General features: G+C 41.0%; 1 protein-coding gene across 1 annotated transcript in view; it reads left to right on the top strand.

The window, feature by feature from the left end:
- The window catches only part of LOC118391988 (phospholipid-transporting ATPase ABCA1-like), a 291,273-nt gene extending 281,068 nt beyond the window's left edge, over positions 1-10,205 (top strand). The window contains exons 49-50 of the mRNA XM_052459513.1: positions 1,647-1,890; positions 8,421-10,205. Coding sequence (XP_052315473.1) covers positions 1,647-1,890; positions 8,421-8,546 — 370 coding nt within the window. The 3' untranslated portion in view covers positions 8,547-10,205. The remainder of the gene's footprint in view (positions 1-1,646; positions 1,891-8,420) is intronic.
- The last annotated feature ends 208 nt before the right edge of the window (positions 10,206-10,413 follow it).

Below are 10,413 nucleotides of genomic sequence, written 5' to 3' on the forward strand. Positions count from 1 at the left end.
ATGGGTGTTTCAAATTAATCTTCACCTAAGAAAGCGCTGTCCATTTCGTTGCGTTTGGATTTTAAACTATATCCACAACGACCATGTTTTCCACTCAGTTTCAACCTGTTGTTAAACTTGTTTCTTCAAATTGATCATCACAGTGAAGTGAGTTTTTAAATCATTATACTGTTTTGATGAAGTGTTTGATGTGATCTTCGGTTGTATTTGCAATGATGTCAGAGTGGTTAGAGGGACAGAGCCCTGAGTACCAGGCCATTAGCGAGCTGACGATTGTTAGCGAGTTGGGTACTACCAACGCATGTCCAGAGTAGCCTATTCCAACTGTGAGGGAGCATTTAATGAGAATCATATTTTGGTGCATTTAATGTGTCTGTGAAATGATCTGGAAATATGTTTTATTCATGTCAGAATGCACCATGTTACTGAATTGGAAAGGGAATGAATGAGCAACGCTTAATACGAGCGAACCTCATCACGTGTGCCACAATGTCTTTGTTTGTACATTCTTAAGAGACCCCGAAATAATGAGTCAGAAAAATCTGATTTTGGATTCACAATAACCTCCAAACAACTAATTACTACTCCTGCCTAATTATTTTGAGGCATTCAGTTTTTTCTATTTTTATTTTTTAGTAAACATATAAATAAATACTGGGACTGAGACATTAGACTTTGCAGAGGTATACATACCCTGAAAGTATATGTCCTTAGATTGGGATCGGCTTTAAGATGGCCAAGATGGCTCATATCAAGGTGTTTCAAGTCTGATGACAGAGAAGACACTATACCCCCCAACCTCGTCCATAGCACAAGGTGTGTTCCACATATGCACAGTCTGTACAGAGTGTTATATAATGTTAATGTGATTGCTGAGATATTAAACACTTAAATAGTCCAGATATTAAACACTACAGTTGAGTCCCAAACAGCACCCTATTCCCTATACGGAACCATTTGGGACACAGATGATATTAAACTCCCCAGGTATTGTAATGATTTGATCATTTTTACAGACCTGTGTAGGAACTGTGTGTCTGGATGCAACCCACATGTCACACCATGATCTACTACTTATAGGTACACCCAAAGCACCATGGGTAAATCTACATGCCAACTCATGGTTTTGTGCAAACTCAGGACTTAGACAGTGCTCCTAGCGTCAGCACCTTATTAACAAACACAAACCAGGGAGGGGGGGATAGAGAAGGATGGGAGAAAAGGAGGTGGAAGGAAAATTCCTTCATGAGACAAACAACTCACAAGTTTCTGGGTTGTGCCGACTCACACCGCTCTTGCCTGCTTGTGACGCACCTGCTCCTCGACTCGTAGCATGCACCGGGAGCTTTCAACCAGCCGGGGAAATGAAGATAAATTATACGTTCCCCTCCCTCGCTCACTCTCTCTTACATTCCATCCCTCTATCCCTCCTTCTTTTATCACATGTTTATGTTAACACTAGGGCACCGCCACTAGGGCGCGCGTGTGTGTGTGTATAACTGTGTGTGACTGTGTGTGTCTGCTTGCACATGTGCCTTTGTGCGTTGCTTGATGTGTGTACTTGTAGCTATGTGTTTGTGCCTTTGTCTGTCCATATGCTTTGATTGATGTGTGTGTGTTTATTCATTAGTGTCTGTTTTCTCCAGGTTCGGGGACGGCTACACTGTGATCGTGAGGGTGGGCGGCTCGCCCCCCGCTCTGGGCCCCGTGGAGAAGTTTGTCCACGAGACCTTTCCGGGTAGCATACTGAAGGAGAAGCACCACAACACTCTGCACTACCAGCTCCCCCTCAGCAAGGGCGCTCTGGTCAGCATCTTCAGCCAGTTCACCACTCATCAGCAGAGGCTGGGTGTGGAGGACTACTCTGTCTCCCAGACCACTTTGGATCAGGTAACCCAGTAGTTTTTCAGTAGTTTTTCAGGTTGGTTCAGGTTAACCCTTCATTCAGTCGTTATTCTGGGTGAGGACCATAGAGATACTATAGTGTTTCTATGGTATTTTATTTAACTACGTTGTGGGGACACACAGGGCATTTTCTTCCTTCCCTGCACTAACATTGCTGAGTCAACAAATCAAGTTGTATGGCTGGTGAGGGCAAATCTGATCCTGGAGGGCAAGAGGGTGTTTCTTTTTTTGGCACGTGTGTTAAAGCTGGGTGAACATCTGCCGGCACTCCAGGAGTGGAGTTGCCCATCCCTGTTATGGCAATGAAGGCATATATTATCTATACAACACATTTCCTTTAAGACTTGTACACTGAATGCTGTTAGTCTTGCTGTTGAATGTCAACTGCCTCACCTCACGTTTCCAATTGGATGTGTGAAGTTTGAGAGCTGATGTAATCAAGCCTCTGAGAAGAGAGTGTGCCTCGCCCTCAATGATGAACATTAGCACAGCAGTGGAGAGGTCTGGGTAGACTAGAGCACCTTAAGAGGGCCCAGCAAAGGTCACCTGTCCACTCATCCTTTGGGAGAAAAGGAGGGGAAAGAAGGCCTGCCTAGATAAAAACAACCCTCAGTCTGAGAGCCTCTCGAAAGCACCTGCCAGGAGAGGAGAGAAAAAAGAAAGAAAATAATGAAAGAAAGAGATAAAATAATAAAGAAAAGAAAAATGAAAGAAAGAGAGAAAGAAAGAAAGAAAGAAAGAGAGAGAGAAAGAAAGAAAGAAAGAAAGAAAGAAAGAAAGAAAGAAAGAAAGAAAGAAAGAAAGAAAGAAAGAAAGAAAGAAAGGAGAAGAGAAATGTTCGCCAATGCAGTTATGGAGCATATTTACCAGATCACAGCGTAAATAAAAAATCACACGCAGGCAATAAGGTCATTGCACTAAAACACAAAGGGGATAAAAAAAAACACATATGGGGACGGAGACCAGACAGTCACCTTTCAGCTGGTGATTTATTGAGGAGAGCTCTGACCTACAGGGTTCTATTTTCGTCTGGTGTTACGACGGCACTAGGTATCAAACGCACGTTAGTTTGCAACTTCGTCATGTAAAAACTGACGCACTGGCATTTTACAGCCCTAATGCCAGGTTTTTAATTTACCTGTTTTATCAGCTCGCTGGCGCACAGATGGGCGGGTGGAAATATTTGAGGAGTGTCATTAAAAACATGATCCAAAGTGCTAATTTCAGGAAGCGCTGATAGGGATATTTAAGACCAACCAAAAGCTGATTTTAGCAGTAACGCAGTTGGTTATGGAATGAATTTTGACAGCGGAAACTCAGCCTATACAGCTGTGATGCACACTGCCCATATGCGCATGGAAGAATATTTGCCAAATGTGCTTTGGGTGCCTGTATACTTTGTGTTTATAAAGATAAAAACATTTTTCCCCCATTTAATTGTATTTGGTTAGAAACCAAGCATAGCCTCCCCTCTCAATTAAGTTATATATATTTTTTCTGACCAATGCAATCGCGAAGTAGTCAAGACTCTCGATAAAGGGTTTGGCTCCTAAGACTGCTTGGAAATAAATCTTAACCACCAAAGCTTTATTCAAATATCCAGTTTGAAAGGAGTAAAACAGCTGACATACCCTTTTTTTCTATGCATTGTAGGCAAGCACACATGATTTTAGCCATGCTGGTCCTGTATTGGATGTGCGTAAAACCCCCTCCATGATTTAGGCCATGCCCATGCCCATCATGAAACGAGAGATGAGAACCTTTGTGAATACCGGTGAACCTCATAGAGGTTATCTGTAACCTGTAAAAAAAAATATTGTTTTCCATTTCATATTTTCAAAACCCGAGCCCTCCCTTAGGCCTGCTATAACGAAGGCTGGTTCAACAGCAATGCGTGTCTTTTTTTTTTTACATGTATTTCGCTAAATTTTTACTACAACCGAACTTATTAGAATGATTCACCTTCCTGGTTTTATAGTGACAACGTCGGTGGCGTGCTTGCAATGGAACTTCTGGAGATGTGTGAATGCGATCTGTAAAATCTGATCTGTAAAATGTTTCCGATTAGGTTCATAAAACATAGGCCTATTTAGGAGCAGTATAAACGGTGAGTGGACATTCTCCCTTTCTATATATATTGGATCTTTGTCCAGCTACTGTGAAACGTTAGGATGTGCGTAAAACCCTCCATAGTCTGCGTTGTTTAGTATTATATGACCACAGGGTGAAATGAAGGTGCCTGTAAGTGTGACAGCCTATTTTAAACAAGTTTTGTTTAGTTTAGAATTATTTGTTCTATTTTTAGACCTTATCAATAATTAAGTTAATTATGCTTATTGACAATGTTTGGCTTGTCAACGCTCAGCCATACTATAATTTACAGTAGGCCTTGCCCTTATATCATTGTGACTGCTATTGAAGCAATGCAATTACTTAGACCAATGTAGACTGCAAATGGGTTCAAATTAATGTATTTAGTAAATATGGGTCTACATTTTGTTATTTTGTTCCTGTAAGCAATTTAACAAACTATAACAGACTAAACAATGGGATTTGAGTTGATTCCATGGAAATATATAGAAGAAGTAAATACAGAATTCGAAGCATCCACATATTTCGCCATGGAGCAAGTTCTGATTGGCCAGTGAGGGGCCATGCCTCGACACACCCACATCTTGTTTATTCATCAAATCCCAGCCCTTATGCACCAACTCCAGCAAGTTCCCGGATAATTGTGAAAATAGCAGAAAATTGTTCTGACACATGCCTGAACCTACAGCGCTACCGCCTGCACTAAGATTTACCATTGCTGTAGGTTTGTTAAAATAGACCCCAACATGTAAGATCTGGCTCACACTACAATTCATATTGATCCGGCACTAAGGCTGAGGAATTAATGCCTTTATTGAAAGAAAGGTTCCATGTCCGAAATGTGTCTTGCCTACAACTTAAACAACCTAGTGGTCTTGTCTGAAATCTGTCTCGCTTACTACTTACTAAAACTACATATTAATCGTACTACATACTATTTAGAATGTACTGTTTAGTAAAAGCGAATACTATGAGCTACACATTTCAGCATACTAGTCTCATCCTACTGAGAATGTGTCATCGAATACACAGTTGTGTTGATTCCCTCCATTCCTTCATTTGGTACAGAGCATCCTCTCAGCTGATTATCAGCTGTTGTCATGACGACTCTTCCTCAATATTGTGCAGTGAATTCTACTAGAAGAAAAGCAGACATTAGTATATCATCCTGGCTTTTAAAGCATACAACATTTTTGGACCGAGTTTGGGAAACCCTGACCAAATGCACATTTGCGTTGTTTTCCGCCATTTGTTCATTGTTTCTCTATAACTAAGTATACACAAATTGAAAATACACAATTAACTTGAGCACTTGACATTTTCAAAGATACAGTATCGTCCCCTTTATGGAAAACAAAGGGTTACCTAGTGTCTGAGAATGAGTAGTAAACACTGATGCAGCTTCTATGTCCCTTATACATGGACAGCTAAGTGTCACCTCAATCTACTGTGTCACCACTTCTACTGTTCGTCCCTGAAGACGAGAGCATTTCAAAGACAATGGAACAAACTAGCATATAGCTGACGTGGACTGGGGTGGCCTGTATTTAAAACATGCATTGTGGCGCATGTGGCGCACTGGGACTCCACCGCCACAGCAGCAGGTTAATTGAGCGCCTCTGAGTCCTTCTCCTTGCCACGCGTCGGCGGCCATCTAATAAACACCCAAATGCCATAGTTAATACCCATACCCATCTGTTATTAACTAAATGTCAGTCACAAGCACCGGAGCATGAAGTCTAAGTTATAATAAACTAATGCTTAGAAGATTAGAGGTGATTGGAGAAACATGTTTGTCGTGAGTACAGTGGGAGAAGAGATGTTAATACTGCATGTGGCGTATGAAATGATAGTATTTGAAAACATTACAAGCACAGTTGCACACATCCAATGCCTTTTGAGCAGATTGCGGGATATCAAATATGTTCACTAAAGGATAAAACTATGTAGCATAGTGCAATCTCTGCTCCCATGTGGGTTATTGGTGACAACATTTTGACCACTTACGTAGCTCTGCTATATAGAATGCTCTATTGTTCAGAATGGGTGTTGGAATGTGTTTACAAACAATACATTATTTCCAACCTTGACAAATACACAGTAGTCAACCTAGAATTGTGTTCCAGTATGTGTTCTGGTTATTATATAGTTTGCGCAGAGAACATTATAGTATATTTAAGTAATACTGCCTGAAAACCCAGAAATGATTGTGTGACAACTCCCAACAAGGGCTGTTCTGAGGCCTGAAGCGAATCCAAGGCCTGTGGTTGGTGGCAACCAGTGCTTCCTCTTCTTTGGCAGAAAATGGTACGTCCCACTCACGTCGTTGCCAGCTAAAATGGTACTCCAGCGTTTTCTGTTCTCCATTTTAGGCTGCCAATAACTTTTTAGTGAGCTGTCACACCGATGGCCACTCACAGCCATTATTTCCCTTGCCTCCAGGTCTGCATCGGATAACTTTTGCATTCTGAAGTTCTTTTACATGTTTTGACCGAGTCGTTAATTCTACTCATACTATTCATTAGACGTTGCTATGCTAAACAAATCATTGGCATGTCGGTAGCTCGCAGAGATTCAAAGATGATGATAGACAAGAACTTCATAAAATGATGATTTAATAAATATCCAATAGGCCTACATAGGCTGCACTGCTGAAAATGAATGAATGGAATTCCGAGTGTTTACGGTTTCCATGGTGAATTATTAGTTCCACATTCATTCTTGGGCTAGCTAGCCTGCTGGAATGGGAGAGATCATTTGTAAAATGAAACATTGTTGCACAGGTCATAGAGGCAGACAAGTAGGTTTAAACAACCCCAGAATGTTGCAAACCAAATAGTAGCAAGATTAAAACAATGGAGGACAATGGAATTGTGACATTAACACGTCATGGTATTTTGTTGGCCCACCACTCCCGCATTACAACCAATCAACACCCAGGATCCATACAACCCGTTTTATAAAGAGTTGTCAAACTCTGATATGGAAAGCTAAAGGCATAAATGTTTTAAGCCTCTCAGCATACTGTATTCAACCAATGGCATCTGGGGTTAAGATTCAAATAATCCCCTGATAGGTGGAATTGAAGATAGGCATGGAGAAATGCATTGTTGTTGTTTTTACACTTCCTCATCCCCTCCTTAATAAGATGTCATAACGGTGAAGTTATAGAAATAAGTTTTGTCAGCCATTCCTTTGTAAGGAAGCCTGTTGCATTTGCTAAACTTTAGTCTGTCAATCTCAAAATCCCAAAGAGTCCAGCAGTACGGTTCTTCACAGCACTAGTCCTCCTCAATTTAACAGGAAGTGTGTTTCAACGGGATCTAACGCCCAGGATCTTCCTCCATCAAAGGTATCACATACCTACCGTACTGTCTGACGTTTCTCTTGAGTCTCAAACGAAGACTTTCTAGTTCCAATTAAGATGGCCGACATTATCTGAAACCCGAACGGATCACGAAAATTGGTGGAACCTTCCCCTTTCATCTCAAATGAAACATGCCAGGCTGATTTAAAACAGAGTCCGGGCTTTATCTTTGACGCTGAAGTTAGAAGAGTGAACTTGATTCTACAAGGGATTCAGAAGATGACTGTGTTAGGAGGAAGAGCTGAGGAGGGGCGGTGGAAGTTTTTGGTTTTTGTTTTCATCGTTCCTCCTTTTGTCTGTCTTTGCTGCCCAAAGGAAATAAAAGGGCACTTGTTTTATGCCTCAAAGGTGATCGTAGGCATATGGTGTGGCATTATTTTATAGGCTGTAACTGTTGAGAAAGATGTACTTCATAGGCAGCGCCTAATGGACTAGGCGGAGAAGAATCAACATCCCCTGTAAACTGTTGTTTCACTGCAGAAACAATCTCCGCTTAAGTGGCTACCCTCGTTCCCTGAGATAGCATGGCATAATATTAGTTAAGTTGATCCGAGACATTTTGTTATACAATCTGGCCATCTCCCATTTCCTCTTAGGCCTATTCATATAAAGTCACTTCATATCTTAAAATATATGGTGGCTTTCACAGGCCTTTTTGCTTTATTTCGCATCCTTCTTTTCTTGGTACTTTACCTGATGAATACAAGCTTTTACCGTTGTTTCCTCACCCCGTTACACAGACCAAGGTTAGTAAAGAAAGTGTTGTAAATATTGCTGTGGGGGAGGGATCATTATCACGATGCCTTCGGTCTCGTTTCACAGTGGAGTGTAAGACATTTAAGGATACATTATTGAAATGTGTTTTGTTGAAATGTCATTAGACTGAACAGATCGGATACGTTGATTGACTTTCGGTTGAAATTCTTCAATAATTCTGAAAACCTAACCAACTTCAAACTAACTAAACTGAGACCCATTCATATGAGCAGATGTGTGTGTGCATGTGACATGCAAGGCCCTCCTGCATCTACTCTTACCACCCTGTCTTCATCCCCAGGTCTTTGTCAACTTTGCCAGGTACCAACATGAGGAGGACAACCATGCTACTTATGGCAACAAAGTGGACGTGTCTGGCGAAATGCCTATGAAAACTCAGCACTCACCTGTCCCAGAGAGCGCCTGAGTCCCAACGTTCACCACATATTATATCACTGAACAGCACCTAGCGCTGTATATCTCAGGTCTAAGCTTGTAGATAGATTTAGTTTGTTTTACTTCTGCCAGTTGGCACAATAATGTTATAGTATGTTATTATGCAAATGTTAACCGTAAATAACACATATAATGCAATTGCAGAGTGAAATAAGGGCAAGTAAATGATTGGTAAGTGATGGGTCTACCTGCTTCATCAATGTATACATTTTGTCCATGCAGTTATTTTTGGGATTTCTTTATTATGATGAAAAACAGACACACTTAAACGTGGTGTGGTGAAACACAGATTTTCCACAGACCTTGTCATGCCAAATGACATGGCTAGGAAACAGCTCTTCCTCAAAGGTCAACACATGCTACTATGTTGCCCCTTGACATTCTCTTACGACTGTTGTTCCAATTGTTTCACTAGCTACTGATGAAACATTTAATACTTCCCAAATCGCACCCTATTCCCTATATAGTGCACTACTTTTTTTTACCAGATCCCTATCAGTCTTCCAGGACCATACTTTGGATATTTACACATTATCCTCTCCTTCATTCCAAAATTAGAATGGCGTGCCCCACTTCGCAAAATATGCATTGAGTGCGAGACAGAGTCGAGAGCCTTACACTGTGTACTTGCAGGATAAAGTGTGCCTTCAATATAGCCTATCCTCTGTCTCAGGATCTCTCTGTACAGCTGTAAAGACATATTTGTTCGCAGTTGTACTGTTTACGTTCGATAAAACCCATGTAGATATGCGTATAATACAACTATGTTGGGAGAAAATGCAGGTAGATATTTTTTAACAATGGTGAAACCACACCAAGCACTTTGCCAGTTTGCCTGCATTAGTTCTGCAGGTGCACTTAGCACTTTCTACCTAAAGCGAATAACTTCTCTGTATGTATGTGTTTCCCTCATGAGCACTAGGGTTCACTTTGAGAGCTCAATGTCATTTGTATGCCGTTCAATGTCCCCCCGCATTACCATCTTGTTCATTGCAAAGAATAAGAAATCCTATTTGTACTGAATACTGCTTTATGCTAGAACAGATTATTAAACATTTGCACAAATTGTCATGCGACTAGGAGTTGAATTTGTAACTCCTTTAACTTGATATGCTCCGGGATTCATTAGTCCTCGTTCAAAAGTCGCTTTGAGTGACTTGAGCGATATGTGGCAGCCAATATCTCACTCTGCTGCTTCAATAAGTGCACCGTTCTTTCCTTCTTTGTTGTCACTCTCCCCTTCGTTCTTTTAGAAGCCTTCAATTGTAGTCTATCTTTGTTGTCACTCGCGTGTGCAGCACTTCGGCTTTGACATAGAACTCTGCAAATTGTGTGACGGTCGGTCATTTATTTACAGCCAACTGAACAGTGGTGGACCATAATACACAGACAGGATGTGTCACACTTTTTATCATCCCCCGGTCGATCATTGTTATCTATCACTCAAACACACCCGTTGACCTCAATACTTTTTCTGCAGTTTACATTTTTGCAAATTTTACATTTGAAAGAGGGAACAGTATTCAGATGTGTAAGTCAAAAGCACGACAAAACACTATTTTCCTTTCTCAATGTGCCTGAAAACAATGAAAACTCTCTCAGAAAACCATGAATAAACTATGTAAATTTTTACAGTGTTGTTATTGTGATATCAACACTCCTATGCCCCTCATCACCCTGCCACTCCTGACCATCGTACCCAGAGGCCTTTGCTCTCTCTGCTACCAGCCCCATGAATCCTCCAGGTCCAAAGCACCTCTTACCTCCACCTCAAAAAGACCCCTCCTCCACTATGTATGCATTTTGTTTTTTAAATATTTGTTTCCTATTCAGATTAT

The sequence above is a fragment of the Oncorhynchus keta genome, chromosome 13 (genome assembly GCF_023373465.1).
Source record: "Oncorhynchus keta strain PuntledgeMale-10-30-2019 chromosome 13, Oket_V2, whole genome shotgun sequence".
NCBI classification, from domain to species: Eukaryota; Metazoa; Chordata; class Actinopteri; order Salmoniformes; family Salmonidae; genus Oncorhynchus; species Oncorhynchus keta.